This window comes from Dermochelys coriacea, chromosome 6, assembly GCF_009764565.3.
Source record: "Dermochelys coriacea isolate rDerCor1 chromosome 6, rDerCor1.pri.v4, whole genome shotgun sequence".
NCBI classification, from domain to species: domain Eukaryota; kingdom Metazoa; phylum Chordata; order Testudines; family Dermochelyidae; genus Dermochelys; species Dermochelys coriacea.
The window spans coordinates 15,879,935-15,907,847 of record NC_050073.1 but is presented as its reverse complement, the minus strand read 5'-3'; the positions used below and the strand labels follow the sequence as shown (position 1 = coordinate 15,907,847).

At 48.6% G+C, this 27,913-nt stretch overlaps 1 protein-coding gene across 1 annotated transcript; it reads left to right on the top strand.

Moving 5' to 3' along the window:
• The first annotated feature begins 2,169 nt into the window (after positions 1-2,169).
• Positions 2,170-27,913, top strand: LOC119858013 (synaptotagmin-2-like). Its single transcript, XM_038407786.2, has 9 exons — positions 2,170-2,227; positions 2,568-2,691; positions 3,419-3,521; positions 6,086-6,263; positions 8,496-8,611; positions 11,425-11,817; positions 15,570-15,689; positions 22,062-22,173; positions 23,924-27,913. Exons 1-9 carry the CDS (start codon positions 2,170-2,172, stop codon positions 24,235-24,237), a joined length of 1,518 nt encoding a protein of 505 aa, XP_038263714.2. The 3' UTR covers positions 24,238-27,913.

Here is a 27,913-nt window from a genome sequence, read left to right as displayed (position 1 = left end):
TTTTTCCCCTGGCTACATCGGCCAGTTGATCCTGTGTAGATTCAAAGTGGGTGGGAGGAACAAGACTGATACTTGGCCTTGGTCTACACTTAAAACTTGGGTTGATACAGCTACATCAGGCAGGGATTTGAAAAACCACAACCCATATGTGACAAAGCTATGCCAGCCGAACCCCCAGGTTCGACAAAGCTAGGTCGAGTGAAGAATGCTTCCATTTGGGGAGGTGGTGGTCCTACATTGATGGAAAAATCCCTTCCCTTGGTGTAGACAGTGTCTACACTGCGGGATTATGCAGACATAACTATACCAGTATAGTTTCCATAGTGTAGACACAGCCTTAGCGAGAAAATCTCAGTTACTTCAGGAAGTTCCAACATGTGCACAAGCAGGCATGCATGTATGTACACACTGGAAAGAGTTTTCACTACTTATGGGCAGAACTGAAAGGGGAGGATCTCATGGTGACATGTACTTGCCTCTGGCACTTTCCATCAAAAGCACTGGCCCCTTCCAGACAAGGACTATTATATGAATGAATCCAGTGGTCCTGGCACAAATCTTGACTGCAGTAACATGCAGGATACACATGATCAGTCCAGCTATTCGATAAGTGGGAGATGGGGGACTCTTACAGCTCCTCTAATGTCTGATGCCAACTGGCAGATGCAGCCAGTGTTGGACCAGGCACTGGGGCTGCTTCAAGATGGGGAGGAAAATATAATCTCTGCAGAGAAGGACTTCCAGCTGAAACAGGTTCAACACAACCTCCTCTGGCCAAGGAAGAGGCTCCCTTTTGGCTCACCTAAGAGAGCAGCTGCCTATAACCCACGAGGATCCCAAGGCATGGCCAGGATTCTGTGCAGAACATAAACAGCAAGTCCAATGAGCGCTTGGGGGACTCCACAAACTGTGCCAATTAGACATGCCAACTCAGCGAAACTGACCCATAATAAATAGCCTGTGTAATAGAGAACCAAATGGCTGCAGGTTGTGCCTCCACTATCCCAAGTGACTGATGCAAATGATCTAGAAATATCCCTTTATATCAGCCATTTTCCTAAATCACTGGTAAATGTCACATCCAAACTGCATGACACACTGGACTCAGAAAATGGCTTTAGAACTCTGCACATAACTGGAGCACTCTGATCGTCTCTCAGGAGCGTCAGACCCATCGTGACACGACTCTGATTGTTTCATTAAATCTTATATATTCATTTTCCTGTGTTCCACAGCTGCAATAAGACACTCAGTTCAGTGCCCTGATTACACTTCACAGGTGACCAAAGCCCCCCTCTGCCTTTGAGCTTAGAACCATTCCCTGTGACATGCTGTCATTGTCTAGAAAGAAGTGTTGCCTGCCGTGACTTAGAAGTGTTGATTAATTAATTAAGCTCCCCATTTCTAAGTAAGGGCCAGTCTACACCATGAAATTAAGTTGACCTAAGTTACATTGATGTACAGCCACCACAGTAATTAAATAGTTTTTGCACGTTCACACTATGCTTCTTGTGCTGGTGGCGCATGTCCTCACCAGGAGCGCTTGCATCGATTTAACTGCCAGTGTGGGTCACTGTGGGATGGTTTCTGAAAGGCAACAACAGTCAATGTAAGCAACGCAGCGTCTACGCTGACAGAAGTCGACGTAGTTAGATCAACGCAAATTGCCATGCCTCTAGCGGAGGTGGAGTTATTAAGTTGGTGGAAGGGGTGTTACGTCAGTGGGAGCTACATTTTAGTGTAGACGCTTACGGAGCTAGGTCGATGTAAGCTGTCTGATATTGACCTAACTTTGTAGTGTAGACCAGGGCTAAGAGACAGCAATTTTCTTATTAAGGGTGTTAACTGCAAATTCTGGCTGCACTTGGGAGTAATTAGAATATAAAGCACTGAAGATTTTTCTTCTGAGCACTCTCCACAAAGAAAGAGGAGGCAGTCCCAGTCATGCATTATTCAGTCATGGAACTGCTATGTACTGCAAGGCAGACTCCCATGGAACCTATTCTTACGTCCACACTGTGCTCTACAAAACTAAAGCCAAGTTAAACATGCCACAAGCAAGCTTGTTTTGGGGCTGCAGCTTCTAAATATGGTGTCATAAGCAAACCCCCACATGAAGCATGGCAGCAAGCTAGATCACAGGTAGATATGCTCTCAAATAATGGCTACATGATCTACAACAACAATACAATCAGCAATACGGGGAAAGATTCAGCTTACGAATGCAGTAGGGGCTGCATTAGGCCCTGAGGTAAGAAAGCTTGGCAACATAAAGGGGTCATGATTTCCTCTTGGCCAGGAGTTTAGCAGAGCCCTGAGCCATGTTGATTAGAGAGGGGTTCTCTCAGAGAAATGGACTCACATTTTAGGAGCTCAGCAGGGACCAGGAGTACAAATGCATGAGGGAAGGGGGAAAAATTAGAGGGAAACTTCCCCCGATCCACCACCAGGGTTCTGCCCACGTAAGCTTGCAGTAACTTAACACTGCCCGCTTCTAGAATGGAAAACCTGAAGGAGAGTAGTTCCCACAATTCCCATCTGGCATAATGGCCCCTTGGGGTTGGTAGCTTACAGCAGCCCTGAGGCCACTCCAGCTTCTGCCAGGGGCCTGAACTGGCCATCGGCAACCACAGGGAAGCATGAAGATGGCTCTGAAGCAATTGATGATCTAGCCCTAGGTGTTCAACTCAGGTGAGTGAGAAAAATCAGGTGTGCTAGCAAGTGCACAAGGGCCTTCCTAGTTACTGTCTGCTTTATGGCGGATTCAGTCCCTTGCTCGTATGGAACGCTTTCTCTGGCAGAGATTGCTCTTGCCTTGGCAGATTTAAAATGTTTTTTGTCCAAGTGCAGCGTTGCTGGGAACACCTGTTTCCCAAGAAAATGCTCCTTCAGTGCAGAGCAAAAGTAAAGCTTGTATTCCTTGCTCTCTTTCCTCTCAGTCCTGTCACCTCCCTGGGGCAGAGAGAGGTGGGGATTTCTCTTTTTCCCAGCTTCACCATTTATTTCCCCTGGAGTTCAAATGAGCCGCAGGTGCTCATTTGACTCCCCACCATCAGTCTGAAAGGTAATCCCTCTTTCCTTGCACCCTGGCGAATGCTGCGCATTTCCCTTGGCCGATTTGCAGAGGTGCTAGCACCACTAGATGGATTTTTAGTGTCCACCAGCTCCCGCCTTAACACTTAATGCCAGATTTTCAGAAGAGTTTAGCACATGCAGAGCCCTGGAAAAGTCGGGCCACCTCTTCAAAAACTTAAGTAGGAGCTATGCTTTTCCAAACCTCCAGCCCTATTTGTTTTGCCTGAGCTAATTAAAAGGAGATCTGTCTATATTTTCATTTGTACAACCCGTTCTGAATTGGCTGCATCAATATTAGATGTTTTCTTTTCTTGCTGAACGAGGCAGGAACTTGTTTTTCTAGTACAGGATGCCAATCCCTCATTGTACTGGAAGTTCTGCAGATAGCGTGCACACGGGCTGACAGAGGGACCCTGAGAAGCTGTTTTCCAACAGCCTGTGTGAAGGTAGGATTTTTGTTTTAAGTGAGCCACCAATAAGGTTGGGTAGGGGGAAATTTAGGAACAGAAATGCTTCTTTTTTGGGAATCGAGTAACAGCTGCAGCTTGTGGGTGCCTGTACCACTATAAATGTGCTGTTTCTTGCAGGCTGTTCATCCCCTCCTAGACTGCCACAAGACTCACTCTTCTGGATGTAACCTTATTTTAGGGTGGGTAGAGGAACGGAAAGAAGAGAAAGAGGCTGAGATTAGTGTTTTTCTTTCCACTGACAGCACGTGCATGTGGGATCTTTTTGGTGTTGTATAATTTGTTATTATTCAAGAGATCATCTGCCAATGTACATAAGCAAAAGAGAGGCAGCGTGATCTAGTGGTGAGGGACTGGGTGGAGACTCATGAGACCTGGGTTCTAGTCGCAGCTCTGTCACGGAGCTGCTGTGTAACCTTGAGCAAGTCACCTCACTTTCTTCACCTATGCTTTTTCCTGCCTGTTTAGATTATTAAGCTCTTTGGGACAAGGAGTCTCTCTCATTATGTGTCTGTACAGTGCCTAGCACAAGGGTGGGGTGGGGCATAATCACAACTGAGACCTCTAATATAATGTAAAGAAAAGGAGCAACAATGAAAAGGGACACAATTTTATTTTTTTTTAAATGGATCTGGTTTCCTGAGTGGGCCTGCTATTGAAGACAGATTCTTGAACACAATTCCCCAAAAAACTACAGCTAATTAAGAGATTTTTTTTAAGACACAAGCTATGTTAAGAGCTAAGTGGTGTCCGACATCGAGTTAGTTGACAGGTTTTCTAAAATAACACACTCCTCCTTCCCCCTGCGCACGCACCTGCAATGTAGACAAGTCTTCAGTGGCCACAGTGTGCAGTGCACCACTACCCCCATCCCTGCTGGGCTCTGTGGAAACAGGCTCTGGAGGGGGACAATCCCAGTTTAATCTTAGTAAGGATTGCTTGCAAGTGATTTTCAGACCAAATGTTCTGCCTCTGGTGAATGATCATTGACACCAATGGAGCTGTAGGAGATCACCGGAAGCAGAATTTGGTCTGTAGTTTGTACCTGCTGCACTAGGTGGCTGGCTGTGTACCATGACCTGGCAGGTAAAGCCACCCCCACCCAGTTAGCATTTAATTCTTTAGGATTATTTCTCCTCTGAATGAATAACCCAAATACACCAGTAACCTTAGAGCCTTTGTCCATGGAGTAGGTTCTGAAACTATAGAGGAGACTTGGGATCTGATCCAAAGCTCACTGAAGTCAGTAGAGTTTGGCGTTTCAAATGCCCTTTTAGATAAATGTCTTTTCCACTAAGTCAATCTTTCCCGTCAGTTGAAATCAGAGCTGAGCACTAGCAGCAGCAGTGCCAACTCTGGCTGGTACAGGGTAACTTAGAAAGATGCTAGCCCATCTCCCTTTCCTCCATCTTCTCCTCTGATCTCCAGTGTCCTGCTTACCCCGACTGGTGTGTGAATGCATTCTGGTCTAGGATTTGTAAGAGAGCAGGCATAGGTAATTTCTCCTGTCAGAGTATTTCCAACCGAGAATAGCATGGTTCAGCTGCGAGGAAAACATTAGGGCATCCCCAGCTCATGGGATTTCGTAAGAAGTCACCTGAGGGCCAATGTTGGATTCAAGTGGCAAAGTCTTAGCCAGAGGAATTGTTTCTGTCCTCTTGTAGGTTTCAACAAATCTTTCATTTCAGCTGCCTCCCCCTTTTCTAAAGGCATTCAGGTGCCATAAGCCCTAATATTTCAGGCTCCCTGTTAGCTGGTGAGCTTTACAAGGCTGCTTTGTACCTACACCAATTCCAATTTGCAGAACTACACCAATTCCATCAGAATCACTATGGCCACTTGTGAGTTAGGCGGAAGGTTGGTTAGATTCCTTGACTGAACGGAAGTTTGAGGTTGGGCTGATGAGCTGACGAAGAGAGTTTGGTGGGCAGATGGTGTTATACCGAAAGCCCCAAACCAACGAGAAGCTTCATGCACTGTCACTGCTGGCTGACTAGAGCCCTGTCTACACCACATATCAAGAGTGGAGCTGAAATGGTGGTAGCAGTGGTGGGAAACCATAGGAAAAATACCCTAGTGTAGACAACAGCACATTTCTAGATATAGGAATTATGTGCATTGAGGAAGCTTTTGTACAGAAAGAGGAGAGAACATTTGGCTGAAGTTTCTTTTGGGCTTTGTTTACACTGTGGAACTAGGCAGCAGGTTCCTGGAACAGCTGTTATCGAAAGCTGGGGACTGTTTCTTGGCTGCTGTTGGAGGTTGATATGCTGATAAGGATGGGGTAAATTGCACTCTTCCTTTCAAGGACTAGTGATTTAACCCCATCTTAAGTAGCCAAACCAGAAACCAACTATAACCTCTTGCCAACTGTGGTGCTACTCTGGAAAGCGTGCGGCTATAAACCAGCTCCTTGTCTCCTGCTCTTCACAATTCCCCTGTACTGGACCCCGTCCACCCCTGGGAAAGCTGATCTAGTGCCCCAATGGAAGGCCTGTGGACAGCTCCAATGGCAGCACTGATTCCTTCCTCCTCTCTTACAGACAGGGGAGATGACCCAAGAGGACTCCATTCTGCTTCACTTGCAGAGTTTACAGCTGCCCTTTCCCGCCACCTGGAAGTATGGGATTTTGGCATTAGCCATCCTCCTGGTTTTGGTGGCTCTAACCATTTTAACCTGCCAAATGCGCTACTGCCAGAAACTGAGAAAACTTGGGAGAAGTAAGTACCAGGCAACAGTACACACCAGCCACAAAAAGTGTCTGTCTCTAGGATACTTCACCCTTAACAAAGGACCTTCACATGGGAGCAAACAGAAGGACCGAGCACAAATGTGCCAAGACAGAGGTTCTTATCCTTCAGACTGCAAGATCTTCAGGGCAGGGACTATCTCTGGCTATGAGTCTGCACTATGGAAGCCTTCGGGTGCTACCCCAATGTGCACATACAAGGGCTTCCTGCCTCCTAGCCCATTTCCTCTTCTTGATTCCATAGTGAGGCTGTAGGGCAGAATGCACAAAACGTATTCCTCGCCAAAGGAAGACAGGAAAAGGGCTATATTCCAGCTTACTTGAAGCTCTTTAAATCGAGGCATAGACATGCCAAAGGAAGGAACAAAGTAGTTTTATCAATCATGTCTGCACTTACTGAGCTCCCAAAGTCTCATCTCAGGGTCAGTGTCATGCCAGGGATGGATTCAACAGTGGCACAAAGACAACTGCACAAAGCAACAGGGAATCAGCTCCCTGCTCGGCTCTACCTTCTCTGCAGGCTGCAAATAAGCACAAGGGGTGGGATTAATGCCTTCCTGGAGGACTCTCCCTCCTTTATGGGCATGAAGATAAGCAAATCTGTGAGCCCTGTTGGCCTTTGATGTGTATTTAAAATGTAATTGACGCCACATGATGGGGGCCAGGGCATTTCTCTACCGGAGCCAGATTTGGGATTTTAACCTCTGGCAAGAGCATTTGCCATTTAGAAGGTGGGGAGTGGATAAGAAATGCCACTTAATATGTTTCCTACGGCAGTTTGAACAACTTCCTGCTTTAGAACAATTTCCTGCTTTAGAACAACTCCATATGGGGAGACAGGGCAGGGTTAAGTGGGAGTGAGGAGCAGTGCTGCCCCCTTCCTCTACTACAAGCAGAGGAAGAGCTCTCTGTGTAACTCCCCTTGGCTTGGGAGAGCACCTGCCCCATAACTCCTTCTCCCATGGTGCAGAGAGAGTTCCTCCTCACTATCCCCCGTTTCAATCTGGGACAAGGTTACATGCTAGAGCTGGGTTTTCCATAAGACTCCCAAATTGCAGCAGCTTATTCTGAGTGTCCCTCTGCGATCCTGATCCTGTTGTCCCCAGGCTGCACAAAAGTAATCACCCTCTTGCAGCAGCAAAGCTCTGTGTTTATTAACTTGCCTAATCCCCCTCCGAGATGGGCAGAGGAACCTGATTTCTCCTGTTAATACAAAGTAACCTTTATGTGTGAGAAGAGAATGGAGGGGAAGGCAACTTCTCCTTATTGAAAATGTGTTGCTTACTGGTTCTTCCTCTTACAATGGCCCATTGCACCCAGAAACTCCAGAGCACACAGGATGTACCATGACACCAGCCAGCAGCTGCTTAGATTTCACCAGCCCAGAGACATTAGCAAAACTTCCTCCCACGTCCCATCTGTCACAACTTGAATCAGCCCATCTGTCATCTCACCCCCAGAGGGACACTGGTCTTAGGGCTACTTCCTCATTGCCAAGCCTGACACTCCTAGATTCCTATTCACCCCAGTCTCATCAATCCTAGTGTGCTTGGATCATTTTTTTCAAGCAAAGAAACAATATTCTCTCTTTCACATATCCCCTTTCTTCCCTACCCATGACAAGTTCAGACACTGACCTGAAATGTTAAGATAACCATGGAGTTTGATTTCCTCTGTATTGGATTATCAAATCTTGAGCTTTATGTGAATATATCTTCCTAGAATTCTCTGATTTTCACTTTTGTCCTAAATGGGTAGCAAGCCACCCCATGAAGTTTGGGATATAGGATATTCTGTACCAGCTGATACCTCTGGCCAATACCTTGACTATGGCAGTGATCCATACCGAATCCTTCAGAGGAAAGGAATCTCCCCAGTAATGGGCCCTGCTAACTGTAGTGTTGTACTTGAAGGGGAAGAGAAGGTGATGGTGAACTCCTGTCCCATTCCTGCAACAACTCTCAAAATCCTGGCCAGGCTCTTAAAGCAACTAGTGATTTTGGGTGGCTTGATTTTTAGGTGTCCAGTTTGAAGGGTCTAATTTTCAGAGGGCAGGTCCTTAGCACTTCTGAAACTCCAGCTCTTTGAAAGGCATTTCAGATTGGGCACCCAAAAATCACCTTTAAAAACCTTGGCCCCTGGCTTTATATTTACAGATGTCATCTCCAGGCTGTGGCACTAATTTTTGCTGTTGTTCCCACAGAGAAGAAATACCTCAGTGAAGCCTGTAAGGACACAAAGGCAGAGAATGGTATCCTGGGGAATAAACTGCGACCAGCTCTCCTTGACATTGCTAAGCAGAGCCTTCCTGATGTCAAGGCAAGTGTGCTAACCGCAGGGCACCTGCGGAGGATCAAAGGTGGTTTTTTGATTACAAAACAAAAGGGTCAGAACTGAGAAGTGGTTGACCAATTTCCAAGGGGAAAAATACTCAACATCAGGGGTCTCAAACACACGGCCCACCAAGCTCCCCATGGCCCCGCCCATCCCCTCCCTAGTGCGCTGCGTCCCCAGCCTACCTCCAGGTCAGGGGTGGGCAAGCTACGGCCCTGGGCCTGATCCAGCCCCTCAGGGCTTTGGATTCGGCCCGGGGATTTGCCAACCTCGTGGTGCTGAGGGCCCCGCATCGTTTCCCTGCAGCCCCGCGGGGAGGGGGAGCAGAGAACTCCACCGGGAATGGGGACGCGCGGCCAATGGGAGCTTCAGGGGAGGTACCCACAGGCAAGAACAGCTCACGGAGTTCTCTGCTCCCTATCCCCCCAGTGCATGCCCCTGCCACCCCAGAGCCGCTCAAGGTAAGCGGCACCGGGCCAGAACCCGAACCCCTCCTGCACCCCGCACTCCAACTCCCTGCCCTGAGCCCCCTGCCTGCACCCCAACCCCCTGCCACACCTCTCACTCCCTCCTGCACCCCAATTCCCTGCTCTGAGCCCCCTGCCACACCCCCAACCTCCTGCCACACCCCGCACTCCCTCCTGCATCCCAACTCACTGCCCTGAGCCCCCTGCTCCACCCCACACTCCCTCCTGCACCCCAATCCCCTGCCTTGAGCCCCCTGCTGCACCCTGCAGGCAGTGGCAGGGGTGGAGTGGAAGACAGAGATAGTGGGGGGGGGAGTGATGCAGCCCTCGGGCCAACGTACGAGTCCTCACGTGGCCCTCCTGATGATTTGAGTTTGAGACCCCTGCTCTACATCGTAAGGAGGTTTCTCTTTTACTAAGATAAATGGGAAAGAAGCAGATGCTGAAGGAAATCCCATGTTTCCCAGGCTTGGCTAATCAACAGCACAATTACAGAAGTGACTGGGACACAGTAAAGGGATATTTCTAATCCCAGCTAGAGTTGAGCATGGTGCGGGCAGTGCTGTGGAAAGACACTTCACCATCTTCCAGCGTACTTTCATCTTCCTGACCTCCAGCATCCCCTGTTAATCAAGCCCTGGGCCTCTCTCAAGTGCAAAAACAAACTGAGTTCAATTACAGTAGGCCTGTGGTGATGGGGAGAAAAAGTCCAATAGGTAGATGGGGCAGACACCACAAAAGTCATTTCCCTTATGATCTAATCCAGATCTGAACCTATTTTGAACCTAGGAATAAGAAGCCAAGGCATCAAATCACTGAGACACCAAGTTTCTCTTTTCACTGGCCCCATTCAATCGCATTATTCTCTTGGGTATTGCAATTCCCACTGATTTCACAATGATATTGTACTTGGGTAATCACTCCTCACCATACCTCAGCCTCCATGAGAGAGGAGTATTGCTGGAGAGTCTACATACTTCTGGGAGCCAAATTCAGCTTTGATCTCTCTTCTGTGAAGCTGTCTGGGCATGTCAGCAGCTCCAACTGGAAATGGCATGATATCAGCTTTTAGCAATGAGTCCTGGGGAAGAACCCTTTCCTCCATTTCGTAGAGCTTTCAGAACTGCAGGTGGGCATGAGAGAGTCAGGGGCTCGGAGAAATGCAAGATACACAAGGAGCAATATCTAGGGAGCATAAAGGAAAACTTCCTCCTGTTTGATTACAATCTTGATTTCTCTTTCCTGTTTGTCTCTCCACCTCTTATTCCCTCCTCCGAGAGATTTTTGTTCTTACTTGAACACTTTCTAATCTCCCCCTTCTCATTTCTTCCTGATTCCCTCTCCACTCATGTAGTACCTTCTCTGCTTAACACAGCAGATGCCGTTTCTGCCATGGCCCAAAGTGAACCTGAATCACTCTGCTTCATGGTGAGGTTGTGGAGATTCTCTGCCAGCTAGGCCTCTCTGGAATGGACTGGGAGAGGAGTAATAGCAAAGCTCTCAGGCACACAAGCAGGCCAAATCTTCAGCTGTCATAAATGGGCATAGCTCCACTGCAGTCAATGTGGGAATGCGCCCAGCAGTAAGAAAGGGAAACCAGAAGAGCTACAGTAGTTACCTGCTAAATGAGAGTGAGGTGCTGCCAGCAAATAAAATGGCCTCTTTAGGACAGTAGCTGCTCTCCCAGGCAAATTTAAAGAGCCAGCCCCAGACAGAAAGGCTTACTAGGAAAAAATGCCTATAAGAGGGCAGCAAGAGTTGGTAGTGATTAGGAAGTTAGTAAGAGGCACTACTTTGGTAGTGATGTTTTCACTATTGTATCACAGGGCTCATGCTCTAGTCTATATTCTGTTCCCCTCCATGTCCTCTGTAATGATTTTCAGAGGCAACAAAGACTTCTGAACTGAAGTCAATGGAGCTATCCTGATTTCTAATCACTGAGGATTTGGCCCAGAGAGATATAAACCACTTTCCTCACATCTTGCTTGCCTAACCACATCCAACACATACTCACAGAGACCATATAAGGCCCCTCAGCACACAAAAGTTGGCTTGTCTACACTTAAAAATTAATTAGCATTAAGGTAGGGTATGAATTTAAAATGCAATAACTATTCCTGAATCACTTCATCTCTTAATCCAGAATAACATTGTCCACACATGAAGTGATTCAGGAATAGCCATTCCAGAATCACTCCATGTGCAGACAAGCTCAAAAGGGCAGATCACCACTAGATATAAACAGACCTTTGGTTTCAGTGACTGGAGAAAAAAAATAGATGTCTGTCTTGCCTGCTTACATCGTTAAAGAGCCAGTCTCTCTTGCTCCAGATCCAGAAGCTCCAAGAGGAACTGGACAAGCTGGGTACATGCCTTTCCCCCTCCTGCACCAGCAGCAAGAACCTGGAGAGCATGGGCAGCAATGCAGAATTCCTGGAGAGCTCCCAGGGCAGGCTGAGATTCTCCCTCTTCTATCACAGGGAGCGACTTGAGCTGCTCTTGACGGTCATTGCAGTGACAGGCCTGCCCAGTCGAGGGTGTGCTGACTCCGCTGTTCGGGTCCGGCTGCTGAGGCAGGTCCCATCTCACATCTCTGGCCTCCAGTGCATGGTCCACGAGTGGCAAACACAGGTGGTGAAGAACTGCAGGAAACCTGCCTTTGGTGACCAGTTTGTCTGCTCCTTGCAGGAGACTGAGTTGGAGAAGAGCACTGTGAAGCTGGAGGTAGGGCTGGCTCATTCTGTGTTACCTTTGTCAGGTACTTGTTAAAAAGGCTCAGCTAAGGCCCTGAAAATGGGGCCTTTTCTATACCTACAGAACAGGTGCATCATGGGAAAATTCCCCAATGCTGTCTCCTCCAGGTGTCTTGCTCTCTCCACCTCTGAACGGGGAAGAGATGATGCATTCTCTAGGCCCGTTCACGCCACGGCCTCTCTGAGACTAAGAGGGCCAATTAGGATGCAGGGCTCATTGTGACATGAATAGGACTGTGGCCACAAACTCCCTTCACACAGGCTGGGTGGTAAGGGCTGGTGTCCCCTAGACATATCAGCATGCTCAGACAGCAGTTCCTGGGCATTTTACGTCTGGGGTCTGAAGAGAGTGGTAGTATCTAAGTCAGTGAGATTTGATGGCCCTGATGCAGGACTGGCTGTGATCACTAGATAGCATTGCTAGCTTTGCCTCTCTCTCTCCCCTTGGACACAAGGGTTCTCTGGGGAAATCTATTTGCACTCTTGGTCCATCAACAGCTTATGAGACCATGGTTCCTCCCTCTGGATAATTGGGGTAAACACTTGGTCCTGTAGCAGATCAGTTGCCTACCTGGGAGGTGCTGAGGAATAATAGCTAGGGTGAAGTGGAGTGTAGTGGCACTGAGTTGGTGAGAGAAAGGGTAAGATGAAAGCACCACAGTCCTTCAAGGGAAATCAGACATGGTTTCTGATCTCCCAGGACGCCTTCAAATGTAGGGCAAGCAGGCAGCTGCCTGGGGCACTGCATCTGAGGGTAATGAGGGGACAGCTGTGGTCACTCACCCGCAGGCCAGCTCTTCGCTGCTCTTCTCCATCCGCAGCATTTCATCCACGGATCACTCCAAAGGAGTGTCCCGGGGTGGCAAGTTGAATGGGCCTGTGGTGTCCGGTCTCCAGCAAATTCAGGGCCCGGCTCCACCAATGTTCAGGGCCGGGTCTCTCCTCTGGCCCAGCCTGCTACCCCTGCGCTCCTCCCCCGAGCGTCCCTGCCTGCCCTGGGCGGCGGGATGCGCTCCCTTGCTGGCCGCTGCTGGCTACAAGGTAGCTGCACCAGGGTCCGGCTGAGGCAGCTGCTACACCTGCGGAGGGAGGAGGCGCATGGCAGCCCCCCATCCCTGTAGGTGACTCTGTGGGGGGGGCTTAGATTGCCTGGACCTCCTGAGCAGCATCTTGGGGGGGCTTGGGTGAGTGTTGTGCCAGGGGGGTGGGAGAGGCTCCCTCTCCTGCAGAGCTCGCTGCTGCTGGTGGGGAGAGGGCTTAGGGGAGTCCTCCTCTCTGGCCCCCCACCCCAGCCCTGGGGCAGCCTGCCTTATGCTTTATCCTTATGCTGCCTTATGCATTATCCTTATGGCCAGCCCAGCCCCATTCAACATTATATCCTCACAGTAAACAATTTGAAAGTGTTCCACAGGTTGGAGTGTGTTAGTACAGAACATTCACTGAGCAAATGGGAGCAAGAAAGTCATTGGTAAAAAACAGAGGTAGGTGCACAGATTACAGTAGAACCACAGAGTTACAAACACCTTGGAAATGGAGGTTGTTTGTAACTCTGAACAAAACATTACGGTTGTTCTTTCAAAAGTTTACAACTGAACATTGACTTAATATAGCTTTGAAATTTTACTGTGCAGATGAAATGCTGCTTTCTCTTTATTTTAATTTATGTTTAACACAGTATTGTACTGTATTTGCTGCTGAGATGCTTTTTTTGGTTTCTGCTGATGCCTGATTGTGTACTTCCAGTTCCAAATGTGGTGTGTGGTTGATTGGTGTTCATAATTCTGAGGTTCTACTGTATTTCCAGCCAGAGAAAAGAGGTCGACTCCTAAGTAAGTTACTCACTACGCACAGCTCTTTCTCCCAGTAACGTGAGACACCACAGAGAAAGGGCTCCAAACCTAAGCCTTTATGTACATTAATAGGGATTTTTTGTTGTTGTTTTTCTCCTCTGCTACAAGAGCTTACAGAGACAGGGAGCTTATGCCAAGGAACTGAACAAAAGCACTATCTGTTCCAATACAGTTCAGCTCCCAAGACAGGAGCTCATGAGGAAGTCCCCTAGATGTAAGTGTTGGTAGCTGTATCAGGTACTTTCTGGTTTCTGATTCAGCTGGTCAGTTTTTCATGGCATTGAGGAAACAGCCCCTGAATGTGTTTCATATTTATGCATATTTTTATGTGATTATGGTTTTATTTTATTTTTTTCCTCTATTGGAATGTAGGCTGATTCCTTTGTTTCCATTCTCTTATTGATGTTATGTTGTTAAATCAGCATATTTCTACTCTTCCCGCCCCCCGAGAAGATAGTTATATTGTGGCAATGAGTTCCACAGACTATCATTGAGACCAAGAGCTTAGAAGGATTCACAAGTTTCTGGAAACCTATATAGATCACAAGAAAATCCAGAGTTGCAGTAATACTGATTGAAAACCTATAATCACCACCAGGAATTACAGAAAGGATGCAAACCCTCCTGCTTCAGGGCACAAGTCAACCTCTAATTAGGGTTCCGAAGAAATTTTCCCTGGTAGCAGGTTATCCCATAACTGCCTCCTGCAGCATTTCTTGCACTTTGCCTGTAGCAGCCAGTACTGGCCACTACCAAAGAGAAGGTACTGAACTGGACGGTCTGCAGGTCTGATCCAATACAGCAATTCCCATGTGTCACTACACACCTGCTATGCCTTGGCAATGCTCCAGGTGGCTCAATACTACAAAGCTTCTCAACTATTTAGCCCTCAATTTTCCCATCTGATTACATTTACTCCTTATTCACTTACATATAACCCTTCAATGACAAAGTACCTAGCAGGTGTATGAAAGGAAATGCAGCAAGCAACTAACCAAATAACCATGACCAGAATGACTCGATCAGCCATTTCAGGCCCAGTGCTAGGGCAACAGTGAGCTACAAAGGGGAGAGGAAGAGGTCGTGCAGCGAGAGTGAAAGATGGAAGGAGACAAAACTGGAGCAGACTTAGAAAAAAAATCTGCAGGGCAAGTTCCTCAGCTGTGTTAGAACATCTTTGCACAGCTCCTTTACATCTCTATAATGTACTGGATATTGAGCTGTTGGATCTGAGCATCTCCAAAAAGAGAAAACAATGAATTTTCTCTCTCCCAGCAGGAAACAGCCTTAAAGTTTTTGTTTTTAATAACAGAAAGATACGAGAATGCAGGGGTAGGGGGGTGTTGTATAGAGAGATGTTGGGCTGCTCCTAGCAGACAGCTGGGGCCAGCCTGGCACAGAGCAGCCCCAGGATGCCTGGGTAGCATAAACTGGCCTTTGCACAGCCCATCTTGAGCTGTGCAGAGTGCTTCTGAGTACTATTTACACTGCAAATGAATTAACTGTGAAGGATAAGTCAATGGAAGGAAGTGACAAAGTGGTGGGGAGAGAGGAGAGATGAGAGCTTGAAGGAGCCTGTTCAGATGATAGGGGAAGGGAAGGGTCCAAGTTTTATTTGCTGGGGATATGCCTCCCTTGCTCTCATTTCAGCCCAGTACTGCCCCCTTCAAAACTGGTGCCTGGCAGGTAGGATTTAGATAGCTGCCTTGAGAATGTGATGCCTGGACATGGAGCGTAGTAGGCCTTGTGTGTGAAAAACATAGGCCAAGTTTGAGAGCCGGCCTAAGCAGACGTGGCTTCAGGGGATGTGGCACTGCATAGCCCTGCTCCTGTGTCCCCTGTGGGGGGGATGCTGATTCTTTCTGTCCCATAGGTTAAACACTTCAACAAGTATTCCAGACATACCGTGCTGGGGGAAGTGAGGCTAACCCTCAGCAAGCTAAAGGCCTCCCAACCTATGGAGTTCTGCGAGGCACTACAGAAGACTACAAAGGTAATGGCTCCCGTGTGACCTCACACACTGTAACTACAACATGATTGCACTGAATGGATGGCTCCAAGGAGAGGGATAAAGAGCCTTTGACTTTTTTCAGGCAGTAACTGGCAGTCCCTGCCTTCCGTCAGCATGGGACATACCATGGAAAATGAGCAAGTGGCCTCATTACAGGCCTACTTTGTGCTCCACATGCTTTCCTGTAGGATCTGCAGAGAGGCAGTGGCTTTTGGAAGCATGGAGTCAGGACTGTTCTCCCAGGGAATGTCTACAGTGCAACTAAACACCTGTGGTGGCCCCTGTCAGCTGACTCAGGGTCCCAGGGCTGTTTAATTGCAGTGTAGACGTTTGGGCTTGGGCTGGACCCTCCTTCCTCTTGGGCTCCCAGAGCCAAGGCTTCAGCCCAAATCCCTACACTGCAATTAAACAGCCCCATATCCTGAGCCCCACAAGCCTGAGGCAGCTGACCTAGGCTAGCCGCAGGTGTTTAATTACAGTGTAACTGTACCCCCAGAGATGAACTACTCGGGTCAGGCCTGAGTCCCGTTGGTGGGGCAGCATGAAGAGGCTTATACTGCTGCTGCCGTGGTATACCCGCTCCTGGATTAACGTAGGACTTCAGTCCATCAGGGAGCTTTTACCTGCACTAAAATAGCACGTATGTGTTTGTGTAGCGGGAAGGTGCAAAATGAGAACATATTTTATATTCTAGGTTCCATTTATAAAGGTTAATAAATGCTTATCTAATGGTTATAAACAGGTTACAGTCTAGCTGATTATAAGCAACCCGGAGTCCAACAACTCAAATAATTAACCATTTATTAAAATATCAATCCTTTATAAATGGAGTTTTAATATAAAGTGTGACTCAAAATGCCCCTTTTATTAAAGTCAGGCCCCTTTAACTGCCCTTGTTCTCAGGTATTCCAGCATGGGTGTATCAACTGCAAAGGCCATAGTTTGGCACTAGAGGAACATAATGCAGTATCAGCCTCCCTCTGCATAAGCAACAATAACTACAGACACACTTTGTTGTAATAGGAACCACACTGTGTTGGCTTGCACTGCCCCCAAGAACAAGGAATGGATGAAAGTGCCTTTCTTAGACAGTTTATTGCCACAAGAACTGTTCATTTAACTGTTACAGAAAGATTTGAAACTGTTAAGTTATAGCCAAAATTACGTGAAATCAATACGAATTTGACAGGATTCAAAACCATTATAAAGCCAGACTCCCAGATTAATGCAACACAGAGCTGTTTAGAAGATCTCAGGATTATGAGAATGGGCCATCTCCTTGTCACTAAGCAAGGAAAACCATTACACCTACCAGTTAGAAGAGGGAAAGAGGCAGAGCCGGTGCAACCACTAGGCAAACTAGGCGGCCACCTAGGGCGCCAAGTGGTTGGGGGTGGCCAAAAGCGCGCTCCGGGGAGGCGGTGGAGCGGAGGTGAGCTGGGCTAGGGGGGCACAGGGAGGGCCGCCTGCAGCAAGTAACGAGGGGTGGGGGGCAGTGCGCTGATTGGCACTGCAAGCCTGGGAGGTGGAGAAGCGGAACGGCAGCGGTGTGCTCGGGGAGGAGGTGCAGCAGAGGTGAGCTGGGGTGGGGAGCTGCCGCACGGCTCCCCGGGCCGAGGGGAGTGGGGGGGGCGGGGAACTGCTGCACGGCTCCCCGGGCCGAGGGGAGTGGGGGGGGCAGGGAGCTGCCGCACGGCTCCCCGGACCGAGGAGAGTGGGGAGGGGGCGGGGAGCTGCTGCACGGCTCCCCAGGCTGAGGGGAGTGGGGGGGCGGGGAGCTGCCGCACGCTCCCCGGGCTGAGAGGAGAGAGGGGTAGGGGCAGGGAGCTGCCACGGGGGGGGGGCCTCAGGGCAGAGGGCGGGCAGGAAGCTGCCACCGGGCTCCCAAGGGAAGGGGGCAGGCGCAAGGTGGAAGTTTTGCCTAGGGTGCGAAACATCCTTGCACTGGCCCTGGAAAGATGCCACCAGCTGCACTGAAAAGTGAGATCCTGACAGCTGCATAAAGGTCCTTTTAGGGTTGCAGCTGCTTGCCTCCGGCAAATTTAAAGAGCCAGCCCCCTGAAGGGCATGCTGGAGAAAAAAATCTTATACAAGGACAAACCTGTACTGAGGAAAATGGGTAGGGACCAGGAAGTTCCCAAGGGAGATGCTGCTCTTTTCACCACCATAACTCAGAGGTCATCTCCATATTCTGTCCCCCTCCACATTACTGATTTTCAGAGAAGACAAAGGCCTTGTATACACGTTGCATTAACACCTTGACAGCTTGTGATGGAGTGCTGAGGGCTGGCACTTGAGCTAGCACTCTGGTCATTATTTGTTCTAAATAGGTTCCCCTAGAGAAGGCCTAACTGGACAGAGGATTACCTGGATTACCAGGCCAGAGTGGGTCTGGTGAGCCAATTAGCTCATTAACAGGGAAGCTATAAAAAAAAGGCCCAGGAAGGTATGCTGGGGGAGGAGAGGAAGACAAAGTTGAACAGGAAAGACCAGAAGAGCCTGGTTAAAAGGAGTCTGCTGAGTAGAGACACCCTCTTCCCTCCTTTCTGGAGAAGGGGTTAGAAAGTTGAGATAAGGAGGAGGGTGTAGAGACACAGATAGCTGTTGATGGAAGGAGTAAAACACTGTAAATAAGTTACATGGTGGTGTTTACAAGCCAGGAGGTCTCAGAGTAGGTGTGTGTTTGTGGAAGAGGCTGGGATATGACACGTTGCCCTACCATACAGCTCCAGTGCTAGTGGTGTGAGATAGGTTAACAACACTGATTCCACAATTACAATACAAGGATAGGTTTCAGAATAGCAGCTGTGTTAATCTGTATCTGCAAAAAGAAAAGGAGTACTTGTGGCACCTTAGAGACTAACAAATTTATTGGAGCATAAGCTTTCCTGAGCTACAGCTCACTTCATCGGATACAAGGATAATCAATCTGTAGGATCCTGTGCACCCAGCAGAGGGTATTGCTGTTCTGTGGAATGGACTGTACAATTGATAACTGCAACTGATCACCACACAAACATCACCTAACTTGTTTCCATTTTTTATTAGGTCAAGAGTTTGATAAAGATAACTGTCTTGACATAACATACCTAGCCTTTTGTATGGCATTCATTTTAGTCCCTCCTGACACATTTTGATAAAAAAAATATTAGTACTATATGAAAAAAAATCAATGCAGCTCATTTTAAATGGATTGAAAACTAGTTTAACTGACAGACAACAGAAAGTAATTGTCAATGAAAGAACTGTCCTCCAGTAGGGGGGTTTCTAGTCCTTCAGGGATCTATTCTTGGCTCAATGCTATCCAATCTCTTTATCTATGAGCTTGAAGAAAATATAAAATCATTATGGGTAAAATTTGCAGAAGGCACCCAAATTTGAGTAGTGGTAAATAATGAAGACAGGTCAGTTATACAGACTAAGCTGGATCACTTGGTAAAGTGGGCTTGTTTCAACAACATGCATTCTAACACAGCCATATATCGAGGAACAATGAATGCAGGTCACTCTTAGCTGGAAGAGTGGAAGACTATGTCAGCTGGAAGACTATGTCACTGGAATGCAAAGAATTTAGGGGCCTTGGTAGATAACCAGTTGAACAGGAACCCAAGGGCAATGTTCTAGCTAAGAGAGAGAATAAGATCTTTGGCTGTATAAGAAGGGAATATCACGGAGGAGCAGAAAGGCTGCATTACCTCTGTATATGGCATTAGCAAGCTCATTACTGGAATACTGTTTCCTGTTCCGGTATTCACACTTCAAAGAGATGTTGAAAACTGGAAACGATTCAGAAAAGAGCTGCAAAGATGATTTGAGGTCTGGAAAGCATGCCTTACGAGAGCTTAAAGAAGCTTGGTTTATTTAGTTTATCCAAGCAAAGGTTAAGAGGAGACTTGGTTATAGTCTACAAGTATCTACATGGGAAAGAGATTTCTCATACGAGGCTCTTTAATCTAGCAAAAATGCAAAATGAGATCCATTGCTTGGAAACTGAAGCCAGACAAATTCAATCTAGAAATAAAGGGGAATTTTTAAACAGTGCGGATAGTTTTATTGAAACAACCTAGGAATGTTGTGGATTCTCCAGCACTTAAAGTCTTTAAATCAAGATGGAATGCTTGTCGAAAAGACAGGTTATAGCCATGGGTGGTGGGATCAAAGGCTGAGCCTCCTCAAACAGCCCTGTGTGGCCCCGCCAACTCTCTGCCCCCTCCTGATTCCTGGTGTTCTGCTGTGGGTGGCTCTTCCCCTGTGGCCGGGGCCCTGGGCTGTGGGTAATGGGGGCTGGCCTGCGGGGAATGGGGGCTGCCCTCCCAGTGCTCTGGAGCTGGGGGCGCTTGGGCAGCCTGGGAGTAAGGCGGGGGTGGGGGCAGAGGGGCATGGCGGCTGTGGGGTGTGTGTGTGCACTCTGGGCTCTGGTGGAGGGATGGGGCCTACGGCAGAAGGGGGGGGGGGCTGGGCCGGGCGCTAGCCTCCCTGAGCCCAGGGTTCACCTGCTGCTGATGGTTATAGCTTAGACAAGTTCTTGGCTTGATGCAGAAATTACTGAGTGAGGTTCTTTGGCCTGTGTTATGCAGGAGGTTAGACTAGATGATTAAAATGGTACCTTGTGGACTTAAAACCTATGACTCTAGGGCCTTGGGGGGTGGGTCTCACCCTGAAATGCATCACAAGAGAAAGTTTGGATTTCTCTCCCCATTCATCCACATCACAGAACCATCACCTGATGTAGTGCAATGAACTGTCTCCACCCAAGAAAGGTCTGGGAGTGTTATCTTTGCACCAGGCTGGTAAAGGCCTCCAAGGAGAAAAAAAAAAGAAGAGACCATGGCCCCATGATCATGGGGGTAGAGCTTAGGGGTCAACAGGCTCTCAGGAAATCTCCAGGCTAAGACAGACTCTCCTATTATAAGTGTCGAGTCCTGTGGAGCTAATTCTCTGCACTGCCCCTAGCACCCTCACAGCTGTGTGAGGTGAGCGTGAAACATGTCCTTGTCAGAACACACATGCAGCTCTTTGAGGCCATGTGGCAGGACTCCCTGTTACTCAGCTCCCCTCCTCAGGGAATGAGGGGCAGCTACTGGCTCTTCACATTGCAGCCTAGTTATGAGAATACTGCTAGGGCATGTTCACTTCAGTCCTCTTCCATGCCTCAGGGAGTTGGGACTGCCAGGCGGCTCTTCATACCCACTCCCCATGTCTCAGGTGGATTGGGGAAGGGAGGATCTGCTGTTCCCTTTGCTGGCGCCTGCAGTGCATGGTGGAGCATGCCTCAGCAGAGCCAGCTGCAGGGACCCTCCGGGGACCAGAGAGGAGCTGAGAGGCCTGTCTCTGTGTAAGCTTTAGAGATGGGTCTCTCATTAAACAGGCTGAGGGGACTGTTAACACAAATTGGCTGGTTGGGGAGATTTCATGATAGCCCTGTGAGTGAGTCTGACCCTGTGATGACTGGAAGCAGGCCTGCCGACAGCAATTCCGGGCCCCAGGGCCAGGACCATCCCTAGGGAGGTCCAGGGCCTGGGGCAGAAGTGACGAATCAGTCACTTCTGGGACTAACCCGTCACTTCGGGGGCTGACCATGCTTACCAATTGCGCTGGTGGCCCATGGGGCCCCCCAAAGTGCGGAGCCCGGTGCAGTTGTCCCGATTTGCCATAACTTAGAGACGGCTCAGCCCAGGGCAGAATGGTCAATGGGTCCCCTAGAAAGGTCCGCCTGACATTTGGGCGGTGCTGCGCCTGCACTGGCTGGTGCCCAGTGAGCTGCCGGCTGCACTGTTGGATGTGCTCTTCCAGCACGGCCAGGGCTTCCACATGCCTGCCTGGCTGCCTTCGCCACTGCTGGTACCCCCCGCATGCGCCCAGGCAATTTAAAAGGGGCACAGGGCTTTTAAATCACCCAGGCCCCTGGGCAATTGCCCCCTTTGTGCTCCCTCCCCCTCGTTAGCAGGCCTGACTGGAAGTGTAGGGGGAACATTCAGGTCAGGATTGGGTAGGGGTTGGCAGTGCTGGGAGAGAGGGACACGTTTTGTACAACCCCTGCTCATGCTCTGCCTGGCTTAAGTGCTATTAGTCCCTGGGTCAGGTTCTGATCCTAATTACCCCACTGTAAAGAGGAATCATTTGCTGCTTAAAGAGTCACTCCAGATTTACATGGGTTTAATTTGGACCATAAATAGCCTCCCTGGCTTTTCAGAGCAACTAAATACCTCCCCAAGTTTAGCTTTTCCTCCCTCAGAAAGTAGCCAGAGGGTGGCAGGCCAAGATGCTGTTCTCAGCAGGGGCAGTTGAGTTGTGTGTGTACTGGAGGATAGTCAGGGATGGCTATTCACAGCACTGCCCGCTATCCTTTCACAGGACCTTGTTGGAGAAGTCCTTGTGTCACTGAAGTGTCTCCCCATCTCTCAGAAGATAGAAATTGGGCTGCTCAAGGTCAAAACTACCTCCGTATGCAGCAGTCCAGAGAAGAGTAAAGGCATTTATTTCACCTACTGTCTGTGGTTGCCTGAGGTTCTGTATCTCTCCAGCTTGCTCTGTCTGTGACCTCTCTTCTTTCCCAGGGGAAGGATAGGGTATGAGAGAGCGCACTCAAGCTCCTCTTCTGCGATCCAGTGTTAGGGGAGTATTTGCCAAAACCCTACCGAACACTGCTGCGCTGGCTCAGAGCACTGCTGAAGCCCTGACCCCAAGCAGCAGGTGGGCAGAATGCCATTGAGAATCAAAGCACATGAGTGATAATGGAAGAACACAAACACAAAGACCCAGCACAGTGACTTCTACTATTGGTACTTGAGTGACTATTCCTTAGCTGGGCAGTCCCGTCCCACCGCCTGCCCGCATGTACACATGCACACATGCTCTCTCTCTCTGTCCATTTCCAAGACAACACAGAGATGCAAAGGGGCAGAGCAGAGAACCTGGACCTTGTACCTGCCATAAAGCCAGATTAGTCAGGCTCCTTAGGATTCCCTCAGTATGGAGAAATCCCCAGGTAGCATACAACTGACATAACCCCATGGTGGGAGGAGAGATGTGGCCACAGTGTTGCTGTGCTCCTGTAGTTCAGCTGTGGGGGCAGCTCCGAAGGGCCAGGGACACACTTCAGAGAAGCCCTGAGACTACCCTAAATTGCACAAAGGCTGAAATGGCTCCAGAATCAGGGAAACACAAAAGGTGACATATAAAGCCACCTTTTCCTTCCCATGACCTCTGGGATCCTGTACCAAGCATTACCCAGCCAGATGACACATCTGGGCCCATTGTCGTCAGTGACATCCTCCTGAACAGCTAGTTGGGGGGGTAGGGGATGGAAATATGGGGCTGTTTTCTTCTTGCATTGTACGGTGTGTAAACTGACAGATAGCATTAGGGGATAAGTGAGTTGGATCTCTTGGCCATCCCATCCCACTAATTTGGCAAACCCCTGAGCAGCAATGGCAGCCCTTCCTGTGGTTTCTTTCTTGCCTACTCCCACAGACATATTTCCACCTTCAGATCTCTCTTTTCCGGTAGAACAAGGGCAGCAGAGAGTCCTGCTGCTTTTGAGATCTCCTTGCCCCAAGACCAATTGTTTCTCTACCCTCAAGCGGGTTCCTCCAACTAGGGGCAGAGTTGGCTTTTTGCCAGCCAGGGTGGAAAATGTTTGATGCACATGCACACACCCCAAGAGGCTGTGCAAAAAAACCCACCAGCAGAGTGGCACAATGGTATGGTATACCACAGGAAGTTGTGCCCAGGGCACTATCCTGCTTGCCCACCCATAGAACCAGCCCTGCCACCAACACCCTCAGACTTTCTACTTGGAAGGGGCCTGACTCTCCAGTGCCTTCGCTCCCTTTTTTCCAGACAGGTGTAGTAGGAACTGGGTTTAATGTAACCATCCCCTTACCAGTAAGGGTAAAATTCTCTTTTTGATTCCAATACACCATTCTCATGGACTTCAGCAGGAGTCTCACACACATTCAAGGGCAGAATCTGGCGCTAAGCATATACCTTGTGAAACCGTCGTGGTTCACCAACAGATAAGTGCATGGATCACAGGATCCAAATCTGATCTATGGTTAACATTACAGCCCTCCTTCTTCACCACTGAAGTCTGTGGGAGCTTTTCCCACCAAAAGGGTGCAGTATCGAGTCCATAGAGCAGTAATGTCAGGTCTGATGGATGCTCACAATGTCCTTTATCCTCATTTTTCCCTCTTGCTCTCTCCCTGCCCCAGATGTATATGCGAGAATAAACATCTCCTGCAATCTCCACAAACAGAAGCACCAGAAATCCAGCCCCAGGGCCCAAACCTCAGTCATGATCTTCAACGAGACTTTCCTCTTCCATCTTGCTGAGCCTGTTGCTGGGGCCTACACAGTCCTGGTTTCTGTTTATGAAATGAGCTCCAGAGCCAGAGGCCGCAGCAGGCAGCTCATTGGACAGGCTGTCCTGGGGAAGAGGAGCCCCAGCGAAGCCAATGACCACTGGGCCCTCATGATGCAGTCTGTCCAGCAGCCTGTGGCTAAGTGGCATCCTCTGCTACTTTAGAAGGAGGATTTTGCACCACTTCCATGATGTAGAAACTGGCCAGATTTTCTCCATGGCATCGGGCCCAACAGCGGTCGAAGTGGGTACCTTCCAGAGATGGGTAATAGCCTGAAGTTCCTGGTTAGAACAGCACTAACTGAAGTAACTGTGCTACTTGTAACAAAAGTTGCTGATACATTCACTTCCCTCCCTCGCTGCTGCTGTGAGAGAGAGTGACTTTCCATCCCTGCCAAGTCCCACTGTGATTTGATTAACAATACCATTGCCACAGCACCGAGAGGCTGCAACTGAGACCAGGGCCCCACTGCACTAGGTGCTATGTACACACATACACACACACACACGCCCTGAGGAGTTTACAATCTGAACAGACAAGGGAAGCAATGGGTGGGAAGAAAGGAGTATTATTATCCCCATTTGACAAATGGGGAATTGAGGTATACCTAGATTAAGTGACATGTCCAAGGGTACACAGGGACTCTGTGACAGAGCGGGAATTTGAACCCAACATCTCCTGAGACCCAGTCCAGTGCCTCAATCATCCTTCCTCTCCTTCCCCTTTCTTTGCCTGGGATGTGGCACTTTCCCAGCTTTGGGATCTCCCACATGGGAAGCAGCTGGGCTTATCTGAGAGAAGGCACCCAGGCCTTGCCACCAGTGCCTCCCTTCACTTACACGCATGTAGATTGCCTGTGGGATGGATGAATACAAGACCTTGGCATCCCAGGCTGTCAGACACTTTCCTTCAGTGATACTGGCATGTTAAAAACAAACACCCTCTGTGTAAATGCAGCCCCCTCTCACCTGCTGAAGATAAATGAAACAGACCAGACCTTGTAAACAAGAGCAGAGCCTGCTGAAGTAGGAGCAACCTGCACACTTTGTCCTTGCTGCCATTTCAGGAAAGGTCTGTTCCCTGGGGCCACCACCACAGCTGGAGAGCTGCCTGCTGCTAAATTTGGATGAATGGTTGTGATCCATCTCCAGCAAATGTGTGTGTGTGTTCAGTGCTCTCCTGAAGTGGCTAGGAGGCATGGTGTTGCATCTAAAGCTCATTAATGCTTGTAAACTGTTTCCTTCTCAGGATATCACCACTTCCCTGCACCGCATGTTGTGGTGGAAGTGGCCACTGTTCTGGGACTTCAGGCTTCTGCTTAATTTAGTCTCCCAGCAAACAGCACCCCCTGGTAGAGACATGGCAGCACAACCTCACCTTGTATGGCTTTTGAAATGGATCAGACCCAACATCCATCCATTTAGTCCTGTATCTGGCCTCTGACAGTGGCCAGCACCAGCTATTTCAGTGGAAGCTGTAAGAACCCTGCAGTGAGCAGATGTGGGAGAATCTGACCCCCACATTAGGTCTCACCTGGATCTCTATCAGTTAGAAAATGGTTTAAGCCCTGATGCATGAGGCTCCATAGCCTTTCCAAAATTTGTTGTCATTAATGATAAGAATTCTGGATATTCTTGATCGTGATATTCTTAAACGTGTCTTATCCCGTTTTGAATCTTGGTATGTTCTTGCCTCAGTGATGTCCCGTGGCAGTGAGTTCCACAGTTATAAAAAAAGTATTTCCTTTTATTGGTTTTGAATTTCCCACCTTTTAATTTCATTGCATGTCCTCTGGTTCTTGTATGATGAGACAGGGAGAACAGACGCTCCAAATCTGTCTTCTCTGTCTCATTAATTATTTTATATACTTTTATCATGTCCCCTCTTACTCATCTCCTTCCTAAAGTGAACAATCCCACTCTTCAATCTCTCTCCATAGGACAATCTCTCCAGGCTCTTCATTGAACCTTCATTGAACCTAGATCTGCACCATCCTTTTGAGATGGTGTGACCAGTACTCCACACAGTATCCAGATAAGGTCACACCATTGCTTTATATGAGGGCATTAGAATATTCTCTGTATTATTCACCATCCCATTCCTTATACAGCTTAACATTGTGTTAGCTTTTGGGACTGTAGCTTCACATTGAGCAGAGGTTTTCATTGAGTTCTCTATATGGACACCAAGGTCCCTTTTCGAGCTGACACAGTTAAATTAGAATCCTGCAAGGTCCACAAGCAGTTGAAACTTTCCCTTCCAAGGTGCATTACTTTGCATTGATCAACACTGAATTTCATTTGCCCTCATGCTGCTCATTCTCCTGGCTTGGTTAGGTCCCTCTGAAGTTCCTCTCAATCCTCTCTGGTCCTGACGAGCAAAATGTTGCTACCACACTACTTGCCCACCTACCCCCATCTTTCCAGATCATTAAATACACTAAACACAGGACCTAGTATGGAAATTTACAGCCCCCACTTTTGAAATGATGAACATTAATCATTTAATCCTACTCTTTGCTTTCCATCTCCTAGCCAGTTTTTGATCCATGACAATACAGTTTGCTTCTCACCCCTATGACTACTTAGCTTCGTTAGTAGCCTCTTGCACAGGATCTTGTCAAAGGCCTTTTGAAAGTTACCACATGTATACCATGCTCCCGTGGAGGTAAGAGCCAGCAGAACGGCTCAGTCCTCTGTCCTCTACCATCTAATCTAGGGGGCAGTATTCTGCCACCAGCTCCCAGCCCACTCGCTGCTTGCTCTCCGCTCAGATGCCAGCTGTGATGCTGGTGAATATGGGCACTGATCTGCTAGGGACTCTTTCCCAAAAGGCAAGGGAAGGGTGACTGGATTGGCATATGGAGCAAACATATCAGCATGTCACTGACTGAGCTTGCTCCATAGACATTACCCGGTTCCGACAAGTACTGTAACCTCCAGGCTATTCACCCTGATGGGATGGTGACACAGGCCCATCAGCCTGGAAGCTATTTCAGGAGCACTTCAGCACACTCCAAGCCCTGCTACAAGATGCCTGAAGCTCCAGCATAATCAGGACTGGTCCATGGACATCAGTTCCAGTGCTGAACCTAGTTATTTGAGCAACAGGAAAACAAGAGTGACTACATTACATTAACACCACCACCTGGCACCATATAGCCACAACCTATAAAAACCTTATGCCCACAACTCCCCACCAGGAGAAGTGCTAGCCTGGGAACCCCTGGCACCAAAGACCTCAGCACAGCCTGTGGTACTGTCACAGTGGGTCAGATACTCAGTACTATCCCAGGGGGAGAACGGTCAGTTACAGGGAAAGCTCTCAGTGTTCTGGGCTCCTTTCAAATGGAAATGCTGGGCTGCTCTGGGACGGGAAAAAGGTAAAATCCGTTAGCAGCTCTGACTCATGGATTTGCTACAGCTGGCAGCTGTCACCTAAGTCACAATGTTTGTTTAATTATACCTAACGGAGTCTGCAGTTCAGGCAGCACAATGGCATCAGATGGTGTCGGTGGGTAGGATTGCTCCCGCAGCGTTCCCAGCTGGTGTTTCTCCACCCTGCCAGGAGCAGGAGTAGTAGAACAGCCAGCACAGCCATAGTCACTGCTGTGGAGCACAATACTTGAGTAGGGGACACTTCCCAGAGAGCGAGCGCTCTCACCTCCAGCTTAACAGTCACTGGCAGTGAAGAATGAAAGAATGAGCTTCAGCCGTAGCATGTTTCACTTCAGACTGCAGCTCAAGGTGACATCCCTGCGCTAGCTCTGATCAAGCTGCCTCACTAAAAATAGACAGGTTTCAGAGTAGCAGCCATGTTAGTTTGTATTCGCAAAAAGAA